This window comes from Drosophila busckii, chromosome 3R (assembly GCF_011750605.1).
Source record: "Drosophila busckii strain San Diego stock center, stock number 13000-0081.31 chromosome 3R, ASM1175060v1, whole genome shotgun sequence".
NCBI classification, from domain to species: Eukaryota; Metazoa; Arthropoda; class Insecta; order Diptera; family Drosophilidae; genus Drosophila; species Drosophila busckii.
The window spans coordinates 9,797,625-9,821,302 of record NC_046607.1 but is presented as its reverse complement, the minus strand read 5'-3'; the positions used below and the strand labels follow the sequence as shown (position 1 = coordinate 9,821,302).

The 23,678-nt window shown below is 41.8% G+C and overlaps 5 protein-coding genes across 10 annotated transcripts in view; 3 read left to right on the top strand and 2 right to left on the bottom strand.

Moving 5' to 3' along the window:
• The first annotated feature begins 8 nt into the window (after positions 1 to 8).
• LOC108602176 (chorion peroxidase) lies at positions 9 to 3,164 on the top strand. The gene is made up of 4 exons (XM_017990213.1): positions 9 to 172; positions 638 to 2,518; positions 2,567 to 2,736; positions 2,789 to 3,164. Exons 1-4 carry the CDS (start codon positions 9 to 11, stop codon positions 3,073 to 3,075), a joined length of 2,502 nt encoding a protein of 833 aa, XP_017845702.1. The 3' UTR covers positions 3,076 to 3,164.
• A 1,723-nt stretch (positions 3,165 to 4,887) lies between these two features.
• LOC108602572 (ran GTPase-activating protein) lies at positions 4,888 to 5,500 on the top strand. The gene is made up of 3 exons (XM_017990709.1): positions 4,888 to 4,967; positions 5,027 to 5,164; positions 5,222 to 5,500. The coding sequence occupies exons 1-3, from the start codon at positions 4,965 to 4,967 to the stop codon at positions 5,390 to 5,392; spliced, it is 312 nt and encodes a 103-aa protein (XP_017846198.1). The 5' UTR covers positions 4,888 to 4,964; the 3' UTR covers positions 5,393 to 5,500.
• Positions 5,501 to 5,640: 140 nt separating this feature from the next.
• On the bottom strand, positions 5,641 to 7,285 carry LOC108602107. Of its 2 annotated transcripts, none has more exons than XM_017990132.1 (2): positions 6,674 to 7,285; positions 5,641 to 5,851 (listed from the first exon to the last, which is right to left on the bottom strand). In XM_017990132.1, the coding sequence occupies exons 1-2, from the start codon at positions 6,826 to 6,828 to the stop codon at positions 5,797 to 5,799; spliced, it is 210 nt and encodes a 69-aa protein (XP_017845621.1). In that variant the 5' UTR covers positions 6,829 to 7,285; the 3' UTR covers positions 5,641 to 5,796. The 2 variants fall into 2 exon arrangements, with proteins under 2 accessions (XP_017845621.1, XP_017845620.1); XM_017990131.1 differs by lacking the exon at positions 5,641 to 5,851 and adding an exon at positions 5,909 to 6,535 and having other exon boundaries at positions 6,674 to 7,083.
• Positions 7,286 to 9,447: 2,162 nt separating this feature from the next.
• Positions 9,448 to 23,678, bottom strand: part of LOC108603515 (sodium/calcium exchanger 1) — a 30,779-nt gene continuing 16,548 nt past the window's right edge. For 2 of the 5 annotated variants that reach the window (XM_017992405.2, XM_017992404.1), the window contains exons 3-11: positions 14,101 to 14,192; positions 12,796 to 12,834; positions 11,713 to 11,736; positions 11,121 to 11,269; positions 10,752 to 10,851; positions 10,574 to 10,696; positions 10,349 to 10,507; positions 10,121 to 10,292; positions 9,448 to 10,060 (exon numbers count right to left, since the gene is read on the bottom strand). In XM_017992405.2, the coding sequence (XP_017847894.1) occupies positions 9,856 to 10,060; positions 10,121 to 10,292; positions 10,349 to 10,507; positions 10,574 to 10,696; positions 10,752 to 10,851; positions 11,121 to 11,269; positions 11,713 to 11,736; positions 12,796 to 12,834; positions 14,101 to 14,192 (1,063 nt within the window). In that variant the 3' untranslated portion in view covers positions 9,448 to 9,855. Of the gene's footprint in view, positions 10,061 to 10,120; positions 10,293 to 10,348; positions 10,508 to 10,573; positions 10,697 to 10,751; positions 10,852 to 11,120; positions 11,270 to 11,712; positions 11,737 to 12,795; positions 12,835 to 13,542; positions 13,558 to 14,100; positions 14,193 to 23,678 lie in introns of all 5 variants that reach the window. The other 3 variants (XR_001915303.1, XM_017992406.2, XM_017992407.1) reach the window with 3 other exon arrangements.
• Positions 15,260 to 17,043, top strand: LOC108603517 (membrane-bound alkaline phosphatase). Its single transcript, XM_017992408.1, has one exon. It carries the CDS (start codon positions 15,260 to 15,262, stop codon positions 16,823 to 16,825), a length of 1,566 nt encoding a protein of 521 aa, XP_017847897.1. The 3' UTR covers positions 16,826 to 17,043.

Genomic DNA, 23,678 nt, shown 5'->3' with positions numbered 1-23,678 from the left:
TTTTGATCATGTCGGACGAAACAACACCGTTGAACACTGCACCCAGCAGCTCGGGATACGTGGCGCTGCCGCCCTTTCAAGGGCCCACCTACGTGTTTCCTGGCGGTGTCTCACCACGTGCGCGTCGCTCCAAAATGAAGCAGTTCCAATGCTGCATCGCCATGACCTTTATGTAAGTTACCAAGCAAGGAAGTTATTCCATCATCATCGACCCAGTTTCGGAAAGTTATCTTGTGCAACAAAAGTTTGATTGATTGAATGAAAAAGTGCATTATCCAAGAGAATATTAAGTTTGCTTGACATTAGCCATATTTGGTATTATTGATAATAATAATTATTTTAAATCAATATAATAGTGTGAGAAATTTAGATAGAAGACCATGAAAGTTAATTGGTTAAAGCTAACTTAATCTCAAGAAAGCTTCTTACAAATTGTAACCAACTCCCGACAACAACCGACACCAACTCTCTATATACTAATTTATTTTCCCTAAATGCCGTGTGTGGCGCTCCTTTGATATTAAGATATGCAATTGCCCCCATTAACACACTTTTGTTAACTAGTGTGGTTTTGTAATTGAATATGCCCGCCTGCTTAAGCGATTAACCGCAATCAATTTCACTTTTGTTCACACAGTGTGATTGTCATTGCCGCTTTATGTCTGGCACTCTGGCTCAGCGGCAGTGGGTACGCTGATAACTTGGGCGCCGGTCCCAGCTTTTTCTTCGCCACAAATGAAACACAGCCCACAGTAAGCGAAACATTGGCGGCCACCAAGCGACCGCTGCCTGATGAGCCAGTAGCGGCTTGGGCGCTGCACCACGCTAAGCTAGATCAGGCTGAGAGCAAACGCGCTGTGAGCGCAGGACTTAAAGCTCTAGGAGATCGTGAGATATTCGAGGAGGGCCTGCAGCCGAGCGCCGTAAACACGCCACAGTTTCGTCACTATCGTTCGCTCAACACCAATCCGGAGGCACGCAAATTGGCTCGTCGCGGCTACGTGGAGAATCATGCCACGCTGGATATTGCACAGCGATTCAACTACAGCAAGCAGCCGGGACGCAGCAACATAGGCAGGGGACCACCCATAGTGCTATCGGATCAGGGTACGCCCCGCCTGAACTGCGACTTTAATGCAAAATATCGACGCAGCACAGGCGTGTGCAACAATAGGGAACATCCCAGAACGTATGGCGCCTCAATGGTGCCCTACCGTCGCATGGTGGCGCCGGATTATGCCGATGGCATCGCTGCTCCCAGAGCTAGTCATCACAGCAAGCTGCCGCCGGCGCGGCAAGTATCGCTGAGCATACATCGCTCCAGCTATGAGACGGACTCAAATTTTACGGTCATGCTGGCGGTGTTTGGGCAGTTCTTGGATCACGACATAACCGCCACATCGCTGACCACTGCACAGGAGGGTGATTCGATTGACTGCTGTGCTCTAGGCACTCTGGAGCAGCATCCGGAATGCTTTCCGGTGCGCATACTACGCGACGATCCCTACTACAAGCAGTATAACCTCACATGCATGAATTTTGTGCGCTCTGCGCCCGCGCCCACGGGCAGATTCGGACCCAGGCAGCAGTTCAATCAGGCTACGGCCTTTATAGACGCTTCTGTGGTCTACGGCAATCTGGAGCAGCGCCAGCGCCAGCTCCGCACCTATATCAATGGCACACTGCGCATGTATATAACGGACGACGGACGCGAGCTGTTGCCCATATCCTCAAATGCGGAGGATGGCTGCAATCGCGTGCAGATGACGCGTCAGGGCAAATATTGCTTCGAGTCTGGCGATGATCGTGCCAATGAGAATCTGCTGCTTACCTCCATGCATCTGCTGTGGGCCAGGCATCATAACTACTTGGCGCGTGGCTTGCATGAGTTGAATCCAGAGTGGGATGATGAGCGTCTCTACCAGGAGGCACGCAGAATTGTTGGCGCTCAGCTGGCTCACATTACATACAACGAGTTTCTGCCCGTGCTGTTGGGTCGTAATCTGACAAAGGCAAAGGGCTTGCTGCCCGCTGGCGATAATCTAAATGCAGCTGATACTTACGATCCACAAGTGGATCCTAGCATTGCCAATTGCTTTTCCGCAGCCGCTTTCCGTTTCGCGCACACCTTGCTGCCAGGATTATTTAATATATCGCGGGATAATAGCACACCCGAGGCAATCGAGCTGCACAAGATGCTGTTTAATCCGTTCTCGCTGTGGGCACGTCATGGCATTGACCATGCGCTCTTGACGGCTACAAATACGCCCGTGCAGCGTGTGGATCGCTTTTTCTCTTTGGAAATAACGCAGAAGCTTTTCGAAGGCACCGCCGAGGATCATTTGCCTCTCTGTGGCCTTGACCTGGTCTCGCTGAACATACAACGTGGACGTGACCATGGCATACCTGCCTATACAGTATTTCGTCGCCATTGCCATCTGCCGCCCGTGGACACCTGGCAGCAAATGGCACTGGCCATAGATAATGCCACCTTGGGATCGATTAGGCAAATCTACAGGTAGGTGTAAGGCTTGCCAGTGCTCAGCGCTAACCACTTTGACTTTAGCTCTCCACAGGATGTGGATGTTTATACGGGCGCACTAAGTGAGCCGCCGCTCCAGGGCGCCATCTTCGGGCCACTGCTCAGCTGCCTGGTCTCGGATCAGTTTATACGCCTCAAGCTGGGCGATTCTCATTGGTATGAGCGCAAACTGGGTCCACAAAGATTCACCAAAGGTATAAATTAATTAGTTTACTTGAATACTCATTTAACTTTAATTTGTTTCAGCGCAATTGGCGGAGATTTATAAAACCAGCCTGGCGGCCATTGTCTGTCGCAATTCGGACAACATTCAACGCGTGCGGGAACATCTTATGGAACGCCATCGAGTCGACGGCAATAGCTATTTCAACTGTCAGGAGTTGCCAGGTTATGCCTTTGACTTTGAGCCTTGGTCAGAGTCCAAAGCTGCGCCCGAATTACACAAAGCTGGATTCAGTCAAGCCATGACGTTCGTGCGTGTAATGCAAGCACCAAACAGACAAAATATTACCAAATCAACGAGCTTAAATTAAAAGCTCATTCCAATATATCTGCAATAAATTAAAATTCTGAACAGTGTCCTTGAAACTAATACCAACCAGACTGATAAGCGCCACATTAAACGCATCTAAATAAAACATATGATCTTAGTTTAATAGACATTGAAAACTTTGTTAAAATCAGTGTTTGATATATTTGTCGGAGAATGTAATATAAGTAGTAAGTAATAATATTTGTAATATTTGACCGTTAATATGGGATTCAATGTATAGGCACTGGTAGAGTAAGATTCCAGTTCTTAGGAGCTGGAATCGAACGCAGTTCCGTAGCGTCGTCAGTGATGGAAAAGGATGAATGGTTACCGAATGTCAGTAAATGACAGCTAAGCAACGTGAAGTTGGCTTCAGCGATTGACACGGTGCAACCGGCCTCTTTCCTGTTGTGCGGTCGGTAGAACAAGACGTACGGAAATTCGTTTCGCTTTACTAAAGAATAATAATTAAGTGAATATGGCTGCTTTGAATAATAACGTTGCCATCTTGGGAGACGCTAGAACTCAGTCTCCGACATATTTATAAATATACTATAATATCTGGCTACGCCCTGGTCACGAAATACATTCAGTAGCGAATAATTAAGATATTTTTGAATGCATTAATTTTTTCCAATCTGAATTTAAATTACGCTTAGATGCATTCTTATTGTATTATTCTGATATTGAGTTAATTCCTTTTTTATAATGCAATTTGAATTTGTATTTTGAATGCATTAACTTTATGTAATGCCAACTGAATTCATTCTTTGAATTCAAATGCATTCTAATTCTAATTTCTAATTGCCATTGAAAGCAGATTTCACTTAAATTAAATTATTTTGTGACGTATTTCACATTTCTAAGCACTAATCGAAGTAGGCGCTACCATTGCTTTAAAAATTTAAGCAAATATAGGCAAATCGAATTCCAAATTAAAATGAGTCAGATGTTGAACTCTGCTGTTGTAAGTGGTTGATAGAAAAGCGAAAAAAAATATTTTAGTTTTGTGAAATTTGGAATCAATGCAGTAAGTTAAATATTAATTGAAATCAATACAATTTGCTAAGATGGCGAATTTTAGTTTTGTCCATGTGACAGCTCAAGCACCAAAAAGAAGCTGGAAATAGCTTTTACGACAGAGCCGCCACTTGGGACAATATGGAACAAGCCAAAGATGTGGTGGATGCGCTTAGCCACGAGTCCACGGTGCACTTTCTGAATCTATAGGGCAACACGTTTGGTGCGCCATCTAAAGATTGAAATACCAATTGAACTAAAGCATCTTGGCGCTTAATTACAGCCAATGCCAAACTAACGGTTTGAGTGATAACGCGCTGGGTCCGAATGGGATGACTGGCTTGGAAGATGTCCTCTCAGGGTTGCTGTTCTCTGAAGGAGCTTTGTTTGCGGCCTTGGTTTTGAGGGTGGCTCCATGCTACAACTGGAAGTGTTCGACTTGGGCTGTAATGAAATCATGAATGGTGGACTTATGCTGGTGACGGCCGTGATAAGCAAACCCAATGGCATGACTGGCTTGAAAGATGTTCTGCGCTCTCCCGCAGAACTGGAAGTGTTCGACTTGGGCTGTAATGAAATCATGAATGGTGGACTTATGATGGTGACGGCCGTATTAACCAAACCCAATCTACGGCTCCTAAACTTGGACAGCAACTGCTTTGGTCCGAGGGGCTGTGAGGTGATTATTACTGAAATTAAATAGGCTCTGCAACCCTTTAAAGAGGATGATTCCGAGGAGGCCATCGAAGATGCCGAAACTGTGCAATATGCTAAAGATTCTAAATAGTATAGATGTGATTCAAAAAGGTACGATTCGAACGATACTGCAGAAGAGGTTGAAGAGAACGCTGATGAAATTGCATAAGCACCATGGTGCGTGCCATAGTTATATTTTATTTTATAAATTATAAATCTAGTGTTTATTATCATAGAACATAAACGCACGTGCAAAAATTGCCGATGTCAACTTGAATATTTCAGCAGATTTTGTCTTAGGTCCTAAGCCCTGCAGCTTGCAACATGAAGCTCCCCTCGACAACAAATTGCATAAACTAATGGCTGTCATTGATGTAAGTTGCACATTCGAATAGCTTTAACAATCTAATAATTTATAATTATTTTTAAAGCAATTTGATAACGATGATCACTTGCTGTTGCTGGTATCCACCACACTGAAGTGCGCTCGTCACTCCAAGTCGTCTAATGCTGCTTTGGACTTGGCTATCTCCTTGTACAAAGCCACATTTGAAAATGCAATTTGCACAAAACAGGAGCAGCGTGTGGTCGATTGTGATTAATCAATTCAATTTACGCCTTTCAAATCGCCAAATTGTCGATATGCATGAGGCAATATCCCAAGCTGATTTTGCCAATGCTAATATAAAGAATATATTGAACACATTTCTGGGTCAACTTGATGTTTAGAATAAATTTGCTACATTTTATTTAATGGCCTATTTAATTTTACAGTAAAACTAAATAAACAATAGTATATAATAAATAATATAATAAAGATAATAAATAAAAAATTTAATAAACATTGCCTTCGTTATTTATTTTAGCTTCTCTTGACGGAAGCTTTTTACATATTTCTTAACATTCTAGCTCAACGGAGAGGGAGGGATCAGTGAATTCTGGATAGCGAAGCAAGAACACCTCCGTACTACTAGTAATTTTTTATTTAAAGACATCACGACTGGTCTCAAGAAGAAGAATAAGAAGAAACATAAACAGCTGTTTTGCCACTCTCATCCAAACTTTATGTAAAGAAACAAAAAAAAATAAAAAAAAAAAACAGATTAATATTTTGTGTTCTTCTTTATTAATTTTCTATTTAACGACAAGCTAACCACAGTTAAATTAAGCAAATGTAAGTGACTTTAAAGCTGCTAGAGTCGCAGTTAAATTGTGAAAAAATTATTAGCGAGAGCCCATTGTATACCATACAAAGTAAATAAAAGCAAATTGCTCTATATAATAGAACAACAGCTTGTAAACAAATAATAAAGACAAACAATCAATTCAGCTCCTCGTACTCAAAGCTTATCGCACAGCAAAATACAAAAAAGCCGCATACGATTAAACCAGAAGACAAAATCCTCAGTCAGCCGGCTGATGTAATCCGCAGTGTGAAATTGCAGCAGTCGCTTGGGGTATATATGTTGGTTTATTTTTTATTTCGGTTCTAGCTGGCCAGCAGCAGTGTGGTGGCGTTGGCGGTCAGAGCCAGCGAAGTTGGCAGTGGCTTTAGCGTGGTAGGCACAATAGTATTAGGGCTACAACTAGGGGAGGCTGCATGAGTGTAAGCCAGCGCCATGGAAGCCAGCAAGGTCAGCACAAATGTCAGCCAGAGGCAGCCGACGCATAGGCGCCGCGTCGTCTGCCACCAAGGATCCAAGCTAAATGGCAGCAGCTCCTCCAGCGTGAGGCCGTACGAGTGGCTGTCGAAAAATGTCGTTAGCGTTAAGCGGAAACTGCGAGAGTAGCGTATGCGTATGCGAATAATGGGCGGGGCGGAGTGGGTAAAGTGCTGTGTTATCAAGTTATTTTTTAATGAAATGCGACAGAAAAACGTTTACTCAGCAGTTGTGTAAATGGGTTCATAATCCTTTGCAGCCTTGCCTGTCGGCATTGCAATGATGTGCTGCTGCTGCTGCTGCTCCCGCTGCTGTGGATTAAGCTGTCCTTGTTGCGTTTGTGTTGCCAGCAGCGCGGTTCGCTCATTGCAGGACATATTTGCGCTTCTGGTCTGTCAGAGAGGCCGAGGATAACAAACACTGCACCCACAACTACTAAACTTGCTATGCCTATTGCTGTGTGGGTGGGTGGGTGGATTTGTATTTGTTTTAACTTGAACTGTAACTGTAACTGCAGAGCACGTCGTTTTAGCTGGAAGCTTGGACAACAACTGTTACTGGCAGCTGCTATTTGGCTTTGTCTCAACTTAAATTAGCTTTCAGCATTTTATTTTTTTATTACATGCACGTCTTTCCTCGTTGCCTGTAAACAACTTTATCTCGCATTGTTGTCAACGTTACGCATCTTCCGCCACAAGCTTTTCATTTTTTTTTCTCTCTGTTTTTTACTGATTTCGCTTATCATATCGTGCTTGCTGCTGATTGCAGCTTTTGTCACCCAGTTTCCACAGACAGACAGATGCTGCTGCTGCTGCTGCTGTTGCTGCTGCTGCGGGGATAATCTCATGTCAGTAGAGTGAAATATAAACATTTGCATTTTAATATAAGTTTAAAGACATCGGCTTTGTGTGTCATTTATTGTATTTCAATTGTGTTTGGTTTTTGGATTAACATGCTTGATTATAGTATGTTTGCCAGTTTTAAATAATGCTGAGGGTTTCCCTTAAATACTAGCCTAGTTAGTACATTTAAATATGCATATCTGCTGGGGTTGGAGCAACATTTGATTAATTCTTAGTATTTTTCTTTGATTTATTTGGCTGTTGTTTGGTTGTGCAGTTTTAATGTCACGCAGGTAGTTTAATTTTTTGTATGGTATTTATTTACTTATTTTTTTTTTATGCTATGTATAATCTATAGAAGCTTTTATTATGTTTGGTTTTTGCTGTTGCTTAAGTGCTTGACATATTTATGCTTGTATATTCATAAATTCATAAATATATTAGTAAGTAATTAGCACGAAATTTCTATAAAATCACATTTATAAGTACATTCATATGTGTGTGTGTGTGTGTATAGTCAAGAATATACAAAATTTATGTGACTAAAAATTTGAATCAAAAATACACTGTAACAAACATGAAATTATTAAATTTTACTTTCTCCAATACACATATTCGTACATATATATTTTAAGTACTATATAAGTTTCTTTTGTTTTTGTTCGAAATGAAATGTAAACAATTTGAAATGAATGAATGATTGAAATAAATGAATTCTCGTTTAATTTACGTTCATTGCTTAAAATGCTCTGCTAACTCTCTCTATAGAGAAATCCTAAATTCTATACGGAAGCACTTTGCTCATTTTATTTGCCTTTGCCATCAAGTTGATCAAATGTATGTCTAAGTATTAGCATATGTGACTATATAATTAGTATATGTATGTATTTATGTATCGTATTATATTGGGAGTTTTATAAAATCTTACTACTGCTCTCGAATAACTTTTGGACTCTGCTATGAGTATTTCATACTTTCGTTTCATGTTTGGTTTATTAAATTTTAACCTGATGCTTGCTTTTGCGAATTCCTTGCGAATCGTCTGTTAACTGCTGTATAGATTTGATTTTGAAATATGCTCTGGTAAAATAAAATTGTGTAATTGCGAATGGAACTTAAAAAAACCACATGATTGATATAATTTAAAAATTCAATTTAATTTATAGCAACTTACATCAAACATTGATATAATCTTCATTAAATACATGTTCAACTAATATATATAGCTTAATGCAAACATACATAGAGATATATAGTATTCATTAATTGTAAGCATTATTCCTATATTTGGCGCATTTCCCCAAAAAGTTCCCATATATGTGTAGTTTACGTATCTAAACTTACTAGATTGGTTATGAGTAGTGTGTTATTTATCATTTCTTGCATGCTTAATTTTCACTTTAAAATTTCTTACTAAAAAATAGTATAACATTATACAAAAAATACATTCATTTTAACAAATTTCTGTTTGGTGTTTTGCCTTATTCGCTCGACTTTGACTTAACGCTTCAATAGTTCAATAGGTGATGAAAGTAAATGAAAGTCTTTCAAGTAAGTAGAAATTGTTTGCATCATTAGAGAGTGCAGTGCATTTCAAACACTGATGGTCGGTCGTACTAAAAGTGCCGCATTTCAATTGGTCGGAGTTGAGTTTAGTTCAGTTGAGTTTGGTTAGTGAGTGTGTATGTGTTTTTTTATTGTACCTACTGTAAGCTGCTAGAGTAAAGCAAGATGTATATAGCTAGTCGTATTGAAGGTTTTCGAAAAGTGTGTATGTGACTAGAAATAGTTTTTGAGACTGTCTATATGTTAGTAGTAGTAGTTGTAGTAGTAGTATTAAATTTTTAACGACTTAGTGTTAGTTCAAAAGCTAAAGTTTTGTTTATCAGCTTAATTTTCTAAATATTTTCGCCGTGCGTCGTTACTTAAGCTTACACATGTATTAAATTAACAATGGCGGAACATAAAGAGTTATGGAGATTTGTTTTCATTTGTTTCAAACATAAATTGATAACAACAATTATAGATTTATTTTTTATTGTATACATATATATATTAAGTACAGCTATAACAAACAACAACAATGAGAGTAAAACATGATAATGACTTAAATTCAATACAGAATGATGATAAAAATTACACAATCGTAAATCGTAAATCGTAAATATATATATGTATATGTATTTGTCTATATGTATGTATAAATATATATATGATATAATAATGCATGATCACGTTGCTTAGTTGCTGAGCCCAGGCAGCCTTTTGTATTTACAGTAAGCATTAATTACATTTGTAGTTTCAACTTTTCATAAATTATGCTAAATAAACAATAGAATTTTTGCTCTCAATTCATTACGTAAATTTTAAATATATATTGATATACATACATGTAGCCCAACTTGCCATACATAAATATACAGATCGTATATCGATACACAGAGCTGGCGTTATATACATGAATAAAATTTGGCGCTGACGCTTTTACAAATGTATACATATATGTTTAATATCGTTCGATTTTTTGTTGTAAGTATATATATGTATATTAGAGTTGCCTGTTTAAATCTTAATTATATCGTAGGCCTCCAATGTGCTCAAGAGCAGATAGATGACCCACAGCGCAAACAAAATCGAAGCGTGTGTCCACTTGAGGGTCTTGGGGCCACCGAGCTCGGCGCCAGTTGACTTGCTGACACGACGGTACATCATAATGCTAATGGCAATCAAAGCCTCGCCACAGAACAGAGCAACGGCGAAGCCAATGCTGAAAGCAAATCGAATTAAAGTTAAAGCTCATTGAAGTGAAATCCAATTTGGAACTTACGTGCCCGGCTCGACATTGAAAGTGGTACCACGATCCATGTGATAGATCGAGGCAATGGACCAGGCCAGACCTATGCCTAGAAATACGTTGACGGCATTGCTGCCAGTTACATTGCCAATGCAGTTATCGGCGCTCTCGTCCTGCTTGGCTGCAATAATGCTGGCAAATGTGTCTGCAATCGAGAGGAGAAGTTGAATATCAATTGAGTCTTTGCTATTGACTGCTTACCTGGTATGCTGGTGCCGAGGGCTACAAAGCAAATGGCCGTAACGGAGTCCTTGATGTTGAGTGCGCAGCCGAAATAGGAGGCGGCGTCGCCAATGACAGCGGTAAGCACACCAATAATGAATATGGAGACCACAAAGGTAATATAGCCACGGCAAATATCTGCAAAGGAATAGGCGGCCATAGTAATGCGCAATAAGTTGAGCGTTTGAGGGTGGGCGCGTTTACCTGTGGGTGGCACAAATGCAAACATCACCTTCCAGAACAGGCACACAAAGTGGCTGATGTAGTCAAAGCAACGTGGCACGACCTCCTCCACATCATCATCGTTGTCGAACTCAGATTCATCGGCTGCACAAAAGAAATGCGTTAAATTTTGAATGTGGCTGCTGCTGCTGTCACTTACCTGGCACAACGGTGAGTGCATCCTTGAATTGCTCCTTCCAGGAGGAAGTGCCAAGCACAGCGGAGACATTTGCCTTGGCAACAAGCTTGTCCACAGTAGCCTGCAGACAAGACAGGCAATTAACAAACTCATTAGTTTCCTAGCTTAAGTTATGCATATGCATGTGCAGTCGGCACTAAAACCATAAACGTAACCGCAAACAGGAAACAAGACACTTAACTAAGGACAGCCAGACAGACAGACAGACTGACTGCTTGGCGGCCTAAGCTGTCAGAGAGAGTAAACAAGCTAACACCTCAATTGTTGTTGTCTAGCTGCTGTCGCTTGAGCAACTCTGTGGACTGGTGTAAATTAAGTTGTTGAGCTTACCTTAAATTCCTGGCTCTCGCGTATGCGAACATGTGTGGTGGTCAGCTCGCCATTCCTGGGCTTGCTCAGCAGCAATATGCGCTCCAGTTCGGTGAGATCCTGTATTGGCTTGCGCTCCACCTCCTTGATTTGAGCTAGCATTTCATCATCTGTGGCATTGGGTTTGGTAAAAATGAGATATAAATGGATGGTGTGGCAAGCTGGAAGGCTCAGTAGTCTATACACTCAAATAACAAGAAGCACATTGAATACAACAAGAGAGAGAGAGAGAGTAAGAAAGTGTAGGAAAAGTTTTGTGTCAAACTGTGTGCTGTACACAGACATGCTCAACCAGCTGCAAAATGAATGGCAGGCAAATGAAGTCAATCAATTGAGGGATTAACTTGAATTTGAATTGTGCAATGTGCAAGGCAGTCAAGTAAATAATTAATTAATTATAGATTAGGCAAATACAAGTACAAATTATAGTAATTCATGTAAACGCCAATTGAATAGCTCAGCTTAAAGCGATTGCAATTGATTGTGTTAGAGAGCAATGAGAGAGTATACGCATGCATATGGTAGTAGTATGTATCGGAACAGAGTGACTCACGAGTACGATCTCCAGTGTGATGGGCTAGACACAGCGATGAGTGTTGAGTGTCAGTGTGTGGAGTGGGGGGAAGGAGGAGAAACATTTATTGTAATTGAATATTTAGCAAACGCTTAACTCATCATTCGCTAGCATGTTCAGTTAAGAAACGTTTATACTTTAATCAATTGGTTACCAACTTGTGTACTCAATGCCTACGTTACGCTGTTTACTGTTACGCTGTTGACTGTTTTACTGTTTTGCTGTTTGGCTGTGAGGGTCTGAGTGAGCTTTTGATTGTTGTTCTAATGCAGAATGAATAAATATTTGAATACATCCATGTAGACATGTCTCAAACCAAAAGTTGTACACACAAAAAAACTAGTATATTCTATTTGTATACAAACACACATACACATACACACACACACACACACACTGAGAAATACATACATCAATTCTAATGTACGCTGTACATTGTTGCTGCATGTGGTGTGAGTTACTTACAAATCGGATTGCGAGTTGGGCGGGCGATGCAGATGCGAAATTTGAGAGTTTTTTGATTGGCACGAGCAAAGCAGAGAAGCGGGCACAAGCGCGTTATTACGTATACGTAAGTGTACAAGAGTCCGCCGAGCATAAAGTTTACCAACAGTTTATTTATATGCATATCGTGTATATAGTAAGTATGTGCAATCACAAATTGCACAAATTTATATTTCAATTGAAGACGAAACTCGTTAAAAAACATTTTTCTTCTATTTGTCGTTCGTTGCGTCAAAAAAGCGCAAGTTGCTTTTCTTATTGCTAACTAAAACTTTTTCCGTTGAGGTTACAACTCAGAATAGACATGCCAATACCAATAAAGTTACACACCAAGTTACATGGACAGTTACAGTTACAGTTACAGTTACATTTATATGTATGTCATGATAACAACATTCAATTGTGGGCTAATGAATTTGCTGAAACAGCTTCCAAAAAATATAATAAATCAAAAGTAAAACATTTTACACAGTTGTACGCAGCAGTTTTTTCTTTCGTTTTTTTTGCATTTTTTTTTTATTAACTGAACATAAGATAGCGTTAAAATATGTTACCTACCAAAAAATCGGTTGAAAAATGATTCCTTATTAGTGTCATCTGCATGAGGAGATGTTATGAAATTTACAATTTTAGATGAGTTTTATATATATAAAAACACACAGCATACATTTTAAACTTGAAATGTTAATGCACAAGATGAAGTTTTCTTATGTTAATTACTTTCAAGTGCAAGGATATACATATGAGGGGTGGGGGTGGGGGATAGCAACAATTCGGGAGCAGGACTAATGGGTTTGATTATCAACAAGCTAAGTAGTTGCAAAACAATTTGCTTAATACTAATAATTTCGACAGCGCAACCCAATTATAATTCTCTGTGGTGGTCTAGGCAACAATAGGAGCGGGGCGGGGGCTCGATTCATGTTCGAACAAAAAAACAGAAGGCAAAACATAAATTAAATTCTATGGGCGCAGAAAACGAAAAATACATTCAAACACCGAAAAATGAAACATGTAACTAACTTAGGGGAAGGGCTGGAGAAATTTCATTTCATTTCGTTTTGGGGAAAAACTAATTTGCACTTTTTGGTCGCAATTTCCGCACTTGATGAAAAGTAGAGAAGGAGTTGAGAAAAATTTAAGACAAGCTTGAAGGAAAAGCACTTCAAACAGGCCCCACAAAAAGCAGTTGAAATGTTTTTCATTTTTAATTTTCATTTTCTTTTTGCTGTTGTTTTTGTTAAGTTACGTGCTTTTCGTATTCAATTCAAATAAAATTAATTAATGCGCAATTTCAATTCTTACGGTAGTGAGCTGAATCTAGAAGCACAAAGAAAAACAAATGAAAAAGACGAAAAGAAAAAAACGAAAAGACAAACGTATATAAAAAACGTGGAATTCAAACAAAGTTTTGCATATGGATAAGCATATATATATATATCGAATCGTATATATGCTTATTGTAAGTAATTGGAATTATTCAATTGTCAACTGTCGTTCAACAAACAATTGCATACTTCAAGGCGTGCAGCTGCCTGCTTGCATGTGTGTGTGTGTAAACGCGTTAGTGTGTGTGTGTGTGGCATTATTAACTTTTTGCAAGGCAACAAATTGACGCACGTTCTTAACACACTTTTTGCTGTAATTCGGTTAACAGCAAATTGAGTTGCACCCACACACACACACACATGCAGCCGCAGAGATCGTTGCTGGTGTTGCTGTTGTTGTTGTTTTATTTTTTGCTGTTGCTGTTGCTTTTGTTGTTGTTGTTGTTGTTGGAAGCTGTCAGAGGAGCTGCTGGGGCTGCTTTTGGTGCGGCTATAAGATAAAGCATTGATGTGTTTTGGCCGGCAGCCAACTTACCTGGCGCCAAGCGCGGTTCGCCAATGTGCACCTTAAACTTGACATCCTTCTCATAGCTGCTCTCCTCGAGTATGATAATGGATATAAAGTGCCTGCAAGCAAAGTATCAAAAGCAAAGCGATTAGACTCAGTCTCTCTCTCTCTTTCATTTTATGCAGCATTTTGCAGGCCGTTATGCAAATGCTTGCCCCAAATTCACGAGCAGTGCAAATGGCCTATGAAAAGCAGCAGCAGCAGCAGCATTGACATTAACTAAGAGCAACCTCGCTCACCACCCAACTGGGTGTGGGTGGCTGGCAACATTGATAAATGGACTTGGCTTGGACTAAATGGCCGCAATCTTGACACTCGAAACAACGTTAAGAATTTATTAGGCGGCATAAACAACGCTGCTCCTTACTCGGACTGTACGCTTTGAAGCAAAATCAATGCGACATTTATGTGCAAACGCAAGCAAAACAATAATAATAAAAAGAAATTACGCATACGTACTGTTGTACTCTCATAAATATGCGCATTATTCAAGCGACTGGCGAAAATGAATTAATATCAAATCAAACGCTTTCGATTGTATGTATGTGTGTGTGTGTGTGTGTGTGTCTTGTCGTAAACTCATTCTGTTATAAGCCACAAGTTGTTTTCTTTACGCCGGCGGCATTTTAATGTTCGCCCCGATAAGACAAGCCCCAAAACAAACTTTTGACCAAAACTGTTTCGGCCTGCCTGATTACACATTGTATTGTTATATCTGCTGATTGTGTTTGTTCTTTAACAAACAACAGCAGCAAGAAGAAGAGAACTGTACGCATTTTGCACTCGAGCTCAAACTTTTGGCCCCCCGCACACTTGAGCTTGACATTTGGCTCACATTTTGCTTTAACGAAGGTCAGCAGCTGCAGCTGCTGCTGCTCACCTTTGGCTCAAGTTGCTCTCCCATCACGTGTGTGTATTTATGGTTGGCCCCTCCCCGACAAAATATTTGGCTATAAATCTATAAATATTTGCTGTAGCTTTAGCTTGCAGGCACTCATAAATAAAAGCACGCGCTGGATTGCGGGGAATTAGCAACGCACTAGATTTGGCCTGCGTATCTAATCGCGAACTTAATCGCAACTGCTGGTCAAGTAGGAAATGCCCAATTGAGTCAGTCTTCAACAATATGTGGCTGCAGTCGAACGTGGTGGTGCTGATACTCATCGTTGGGAGCAGCTGCTGGGCGGCGCCGGAATGCACACGCAGTGCGGAGTACTGTCGGGATCGGCAAATGCATCCGGATATGCCGGAGCAGGACCCGCGATCCATGCGCGCGGTGCAGGGCGAGGATACGAATGACTATTGGCGCAAGCAGGGACAGCAGTTCGTGGAGCAGAAGCTGGCGGCGGTGTACAACAAGGGCCAGGCCAAGAACGTGATTATGTTCCTGGGCGACGGCATGGGCGTGACGACTACGTCGGCGGCGCGTAACTTGCTGGGCGGCGAGGAGAAGTGGCTGTCCTTCGAGAGCTTCCCATACACGGGTCTGTCCAAGACCTACGCTGTGGACAAGATCGTGACGGACTCGGCCTGCTCGGCCACGGCGTATTTGTGCGGCGTGAAGGGCCAGGAGGGCACCATAGGCGTGAACGGCGCTGTGCCGCGCACTGACTGCAAGGTGATGCTGGACGAGAGCACGCACGTGGACTCCATTGGCAAGTGGGCCATCGATGCGGGCAAGTGGGCGGGTCTGGTGACGACGACGCGTGTGACGCACGCTTCGCCCAGCGGCGTCTATGCGCACATCGCAGAGCGGGACTGGGAGAACGATGCAGCAGTCGCTGACGACTGCGGCGCCAACTCGGGCATCAAGGACATTGCGCATCAGCTGCTCAATGGCGAGGTGGGCAAGCAGCTGAAGGTTGTAATGGGCGGCGGACGGGAGAACTTTGTGGACGCCAAGACGCAGCCTTGGGGCAAGCGCACAGATGGTCTCAATCTCATCGAGCAGTTCCAGAAGGAGCACGCGAATAATGTCTACGTGACCACGGAGCAGCAGCTGCTGGCTGTGGATGTCAGCAAGACGCAGCGCCTGATGGGCTTGTTCCAGGACGACCACATGCTGTTCCACCTGGAGACGAACGAGACAACGACGCAGCCCACGCTGGAGCAGATGACGCGCAAGGCCATCGAGTACATGAGCCAGCATGAGCAGGGCTACTTCCTGTTCATCGAGGGCGGCCGCATCGACCAGGCGCATCATGAGAACCAGGCGCGCATGGCGCTCGACGAGACCATCGAGTTCAGCAAGGCCATCCAAGCGGCGCGTGAGCTGACCAGCGAGAGCGACACGCTCATTGTGGTCACTGCGGATCACTCCCATGCCTTCAGCTATGGCGGCTACGGCTATCGCGGCAACGACGTGTTCGGCAAGGCGCCCGCCAACGGCAACGACGGCATTCCGCACATGGTGCTCAGCTATGCCAATGGACCCAGCGCCGAGAAGTTCTACGACGCGGAGAGCAAGCAGCGCATTGATCCCACCACGGTGGTCAAGGGCGCGCACGACGATCTGTTCCCAGCTGGCGTGCCGCTCGACTCGGAGACCCATGGCGGCGACGATGTCCTTGTGTATGCCTCGGGCCCTTGGGCGCATTTGTTTACGGGCGTCTACGAGCAGAGCACCATTCCCCACTTGATGGGCTTCAGCTCCTGCCTGGGCGATGGCCTCACCATGTGCAAGCAGCGATAAATCCTTTCGCCTGCTGCCTCCTGCTGCCTCCTGGTCGTGACAATTAAGTTTGTAGCTCATTAAAAGCTGCACAACTGCAATTACTCCCACTCCCCATTCGCAGTCTCATTTTCATTTTCATTTTCATTTTAATGCCTTTTGTTGTTTATACTTTATACTTTGCCTGCCTCATACTCGTCTCGTGCTCATTCATTTAATGCAAATTGCAGATTGAAAATTGAATTAAAGCGAATTTCTACGACTCTTAACTGGTTTGGTCTGTGCGCTGCTTTAATTTCCCAACAAACTTTGCAGGCGGAGGAGGCCTGAGCCTGCACGCTACGAAGTTTGCGCTCTCGCTGGCAATTTCTAATTTTAAACTCATCAAGTTAATGGGCGTCTCTACCTTACGCGCCAAAAGTTGTTCCCTTGCGTGAGAGAGCGGCGTCTAAAGTTTTTGGCCAGCATTTGGGTTACACTAAGCCGAACTTTGCATTTTGCATTCATGTGCAATTTTATGCAGAAATTGTTAATGTTACCCCCAGCTGGGCTTTGTGTGTGTGTGTGTGTGGTGTGGCTTGTGCATTGAGTGTGTGAGCTCGTGAGCGTGTTTGCATTTGCATTTTGCATATTAAATGGAATGGCAATTGCAACAATTAAAGCGTAAACAGCGACCTTGTCGTTTGCGAAAGGCGCAACTGATTGCCACAGTGCGTATGAGTAATGTAACAAATCGCCCACAAAAGTGCAAGCGCAACAGCACAGCGTTCACACACCCACACACACACACACACACACACATATATATATATGCATTTGTCAATTATCTAGCTTCTATTTCCGATACAATTCAGAACTAAATTATATCCGCCATACACACACATTTCCATTTCCCTTGGCAAGGGTTAGACTGTTGGGCTGGCTGCCTGGCTGGGCTATTAAAGCAACAACACACACAGACACACACACACACTAGCATAAATGAAACTCAAAGCTCTTCAGCCTTCGACTGCCCTGACATTCAAAGCTAATTTCGCTTGTATAGACTGGTGCTGGGCCACACTTCCGCCATTTGATTTCAATGGCGTTGTCGACCCACCCAGCCCACCAGGCCACCAGTTGGCTTCGTTTGCGACATGCCCATATTATTAACCCACACAAACACTTAAGTATGTTTAGCGGGGTTAAACGCGTCTATTGATTTTAGTGGCAATAGCAACAGCCCCGTTCTGACCATGACTGTGGCAAAGTCAACAGCACACAGGGCCAGAGCAGCAGCCACAAAAGTGATGCTCTAGACATCAGTTGGCCACATGCAAAGTAACCGAAAGCCAAGTTATGGAAAATCTCAATTGCTAAGCCACTCGAGAAGTCTCTGCTGCTAACAACAATTACCTGCACTAGCCAACTCGTGTGCAGAGAGAGAGAGAGCGAGAGTGGGCGGCTGTCGTATAAGCAGCTCTGGGTTAACCCCAAATGCCTGCGCAAATAAAATTACAGCAATTTGCATGGCAATGAGCATTGGGTCCGCTTCGCTCCGATCCCTGGTGACAGCTAAACACTCGTAAACTAAACTGACTATGCTGAGTGCAACACAAAAGGCTCAAAACTTTTACCACTTCAAGTTGTAGTAGTGGGCAAAGTAACCAGCATAAATAATATGACCACAGCACAGCTCAACTGACATGAGAGCTGCACATAGATTACGTATACGTATTTGCTATTTAATTAAAGAGCATATGCTGTATAATAAAATTTGTTTTCGCTTCTGCTCGTGTGAGCACAGCACACAGAGAATAAAAAGACTGCGGCGACACCACAGGAACAAGAAATATCTGCAGCTATTGATTAAAACTGCAGGACATCAATTTAATTATGCGTAGTGCAGTCTGTGAAAACTGCGCAGTTTGCATATTGCAGCTTGGAATTGCTGCTGCCGGCGATGCAACAATTTGTTGCAGCTAGATTAGAAATTTGATAGGCCTCCACCAACAGGTGTCAAACGCCAGCAGCAGCAGCTGCAGCTGTTGATGAGCAGATATTCTTATTAACATGAGCATACACTTAAGTGCACGTGTACGCTTAGACTAGCCGACTAGCTGTTGATTGCCAAGTGGCACTTAAAGTACTTACGGCCAACACTCGACAGCGATTCGCACACAAGCTTACAATAGCCTTGATGTGTGCGTGTGTGTGTGTGTGTTTGGGCTGGCATTGGTTTCTGGTTTTTTTGTTCTGCTGCCAATTAAAGTACAAAGTTCAGCACAGCGCGTCAATTTACTAAATTGAAAATATAATTGTGTTTATTTTACAAAGTCAATCAGTCCAGCTCCAGCCCCAGAGCGCAGTTCACTTCACTTCAGTTGAGTTGCGAGTTTGAACCTTCTATCAATCTTTGCACAGCTCTGTCAAATATTGAAGCAGCGCAGCTCATTGCAAATTTATGGCGCGTTCGACGTAATTGGCGCAGCTGACATTTTGTGATAGACAAGCTTAATCGCTGATTACGATTGAGTTCTATGAAAAAGGCGAGGAGTATCGATAAGTATTTCGTATTTATGGCATAAGCCGTATCAGAGTTATCTGTGATTTGATTTGCTCAAGTGGCAAAGTCTGGTGTTAACCAACTGATGTCCAGGTGACTATGATTGCTCAACGAGTTTCAATTACAAACAATAGCACGTCATCTAGATAATCCTTTAGCCAGCAAATGGCAAAGCGTTTTAGCCGATGCAAACAAATAGATTAGAGGCCACACTGAATGCATGTTTAACAAATGAACGAACCTCAAGGGGGGACCAACGACCATTGTGTGTACTCACTCGGGCGCCAAATAGCACTAATTATCGAGGTAACACAAGCTGACAATCGCACGCACACCCACACACACACACATAGAGAGTGGAGAATATCCTGGTATCGTGTGTGGGAAACAACAAACTGCGGGTTGGGAGAAGCGCACGCAGCAATTTCTGATTGGCGTGCACTGATTTAAGCTTCGATTGCAAACAGCAGCAATTATGTTATTAATTTAAAATTGCTTGCCATTTGTTAGTCTATTAACTATGCAAATATCAAGTATACGCCTCTAAATAAATGTGTTTGTGCTCAAATAATTATGAGGAAATTATTAAAATCCGTTGAAGCCAATTGCCTCGAGCATGCTCAGCGCTCTCGGCGCTGCCATAATTAGCTGCTTATTGAGTTGTAATTGCAAAAGTTTAAGCCTAAGTAATTGCAGCGGCACTTTATGCAAACGCAAATAAGCTGAGCGTGCGACAGAGAGCGAGCGTGCACTCATAAGCCCCTTGGAAGCTCTTGGAAGCATTTCATTGGCTCCATTTTGCTGCTCCATTGCATAAGGGCCAGACCAGGGCCAGGCCAGGGCATTCATTAGCGTCTCGTCGCTGTGCCATTAAACTTGCGAAAGTTTTTCCACCCATAAGTTCTTTTTACGACGCCGCATAAAACAAAGACACTGAAATCTGGAAAACACAATAAATTAAATGCCAACGTTAACAGCAATTCAAGACAATTGGCTTTTGTCTGCAGAGATTTTGGTTTGAATTTACGCGTAGCGTTTAAAGCTGCCAAATGCCTTTGATGGCGCATAGGATTCGCTTTAAAAATCTTCTTTAATTTGACAGCTAATTAGCGCCGAGCCGGAGCAGCTCGTTGGTTAATTAAGTCCTTTGTGGCTGCAAGGCTGACAGCTGCAGACGTGAGCTAAGTAATTTTTTATAACTAAATGCTGCAATGCTTTTCACCATCAGAGCTTGACCTTGACGCACACACACACGTTGATTCAACTAGATGCGAACCTTCAAAGTCAACCATCCTTACCTTGGCATCAGAAGTTATGTGCGCACATGTATGCGTGGGCTTTGATATTGCTTGTCTGCTTTATGCTTTTCATCATTTCACTCGTTGCGAGTGACACCCACACCCACGCCCACTTCAATCAACTTCAATGCACGCCCGAGCTAGCGCACAAGCTTTATTGAGTTATGTGCGGTGTGTCTCTGTCTCTGGTCTCTGGTTCATAAATCTGTGGCAGACAAGTAGACAGAAATATAAAAGTGTTGCCAGTGCCATTGCTTGATTTATTGCGCATACGCCATGTTTAATTGTCCTTGTAGCAGCGTGTGCGTTTAAATTACGCATTTATGATTTGCAAAAAAAAAGGGCAAATGTTTTCATTTAAAGCCAGCATTTGGCCAAGTGCCAGACTTGGCATTGTTTATGGTATAATTACTTTCGAGGCGAGTCGAGGCGAGGCTCGAAACTCTCAACAAGTTGCCAAGTGCTCTAAGTATGGCACTCATTAACGAGCCAAAGTTAGCGCCGGCAGTTAACCTTTAGCCAGGGGTTGGACCCAAAACTCTTTTCTGTGCAACAGTTGCCATCGATTCTTGCTGCTGATATTCTATACTCTCCTGTCTGTCTCTCTGTCTGTCTGTTGTTCTTATAACAAGCGGCGTAGGCAAATACAAACTCAAACTCAAACTCAAACAGCTAAAACGATGCTGACGAGCTCTTCAGCCACAGAATCAATAACAGCAGCGACCACAAAAACAAAAACAACAGCAGCAACATGATAAACACAAAAGGCTGCCGACAGCAATTGACATTGAAAAGGTTGCGGTAAGCAAAAGAAAAAAGAAAGGAATACAAAATGTTGCTTAGTTGCTTGTTGACGGTTTTTGCAGCTGCCAGCCAGAAGCGTAATAGGGCTAAGAAATATTCAAGTTACTGTCGGTCTAGACTTGAAGTACACTATAAGAGAAAATTACTTATGAATTTAATATTTATTAAGTAGGTTGCTCGGCAACAAGTTCAATGATTTATAGAAATCAACAAGAACACAAGAGATTGGCATTTGTAAATATAATAAGTTTAAACTAAACAGCAAATCAATACAAATAATGGTGAATTAACAATAAATGAATATGCATAGCTCACACACACACACATATATCTAAATAAATGTAGTTTATTTGACATCAAGTGGCTGCAAAATTGTCTACTAATAAAGTTGACTGTTTAAAATGATATGCGGGGCTGGTTTTGTGATGTTGCCTTGTTATGCTATGTTCACATAAAGGTAAACACAAACACACAACACAACAACCACCACACAGTCAGCTGACCTGTTTAGGCCGATCATGCTCGCAATTGTCAGGTGTGTTAAGCAGTTTGGCACATTTCCCAGGCGCCGACGCCGATGCGCCGATGCGAAGCGCAGAATAGCTATTTGTAGCAAAGCGGCCAATTACACAGAAACACAACCCAAGCACACACATAGAATACTGATCAACGGTTACATGATGATTTGATGGGTAACTTGTAAGTTGCCTGGGATTTATGCGACATGAGGCAGTTGCAGCCGTTGCCATTGCTGCTGCCGCTGCCGCTGCTTGCGGTTGCCTTTTGAAATAGCATAAATTTCAATTTTAGATTATGTATCCTTAATAAAATATTTGCTCTTATCTGCTGAACCTTAGGCAGAGACCTACAACAAGCACATTTCTCGTTTCTCATATTTTATATGCCTTGCCCTTAGTCGACTTTTGGCTTATTTAATATGTAGAATAACACAATTCTCAGCATACCCCAGAAAACAGAAAAAAAGGAGCGACAGACAATGCGAAAGGACGAGAGTGAGACAAATGGAGTTCTCATAAAGCTGTCTTTAAATGAAAGTTACAGTAAAAGTTGAGCGCAGACGACTGCTAGATACACTTTGTGCCTGTTAGGAACTTAATGCATGCCATAGGTTTATGAAAAAAATTTAAATTATTTAAAAAATAAAATAATAAGTTAGCTAAACTAAATTGAATTGAATAGAATTGAGACTTCTATTTATGTTTCAAGTCGATAAAATAGATAAATATATAAAATATTAAAAACATTTATTTTATAATATATTTTCTATTATAACTAAAAAAAAATATGGATAAGTTTTGAATTTAATTGTCGATCGACTTCAATATTTGAAAGAAATAATAAAAAATAACATACAAACAAATAAGAGGAATATGCTTATAATAATTCTAAATATATTATTATTATTATTATATATTGTTATTTGCAAGGAATAGTAAGTAATGCATAGATTATGTTCATTATACTTGCATAAATTTAAAGAAAAGATTCCCATTTAGCATAGCTATGAAATATTTACTATGTAAGTTTTTAAATATATATATAATTTGCATATTTATTTTTTCTTTAAGCTCACCTATTTGCCTTTAGAACTGGCAAAGTGTATAAAGAAATATATAGTAGCATTAGCGTAAAAAGCGAACAGGCAGGCCCAAGTTGCCATGGGCTCTTCTATATGCTGAGGTCAAAGGTTAGCCGCTGCTAAATTGTGCTAATTAACAAATGACATGGACAGCAAATGCGGCAAAAAGCTTTTGCTGTTATTTATATTAAACCGACGAGATTTCGTTGGCTGGCACCTGCTCCAGCTTTATTATTGGCTTAGCACAAAGTTTGCTCCAAAGCAAGCAAGAAATGTTGAAATCTAATATTTATAAAACATTGCATTGATTGTTGTCAACAACGGTATTGGAGCATACATGCGTCGCAGCGGAAACTTTGCCCACACTGGGACGATGAAACGTTGTGGGGAGGGGGAGGGGGAGGAGCGCTGGCATTTTGGCCCTGTTGCAGTGACTGAATTTTAAAGTCGCTCGTATAACTCAATAAAAGCAAGCAGCGTTGGCATAGTCGACGTTTGAGGCAGATTATACAAATTTATGCAACAGTGTTGGCACTTTGTAGCCACCAGCCAGCCACCGACCCACCGACCCACCCACATCCACTCACACTCCCTAAGCGTAAATCTTTTTTTCTTTCACTTTGCTTT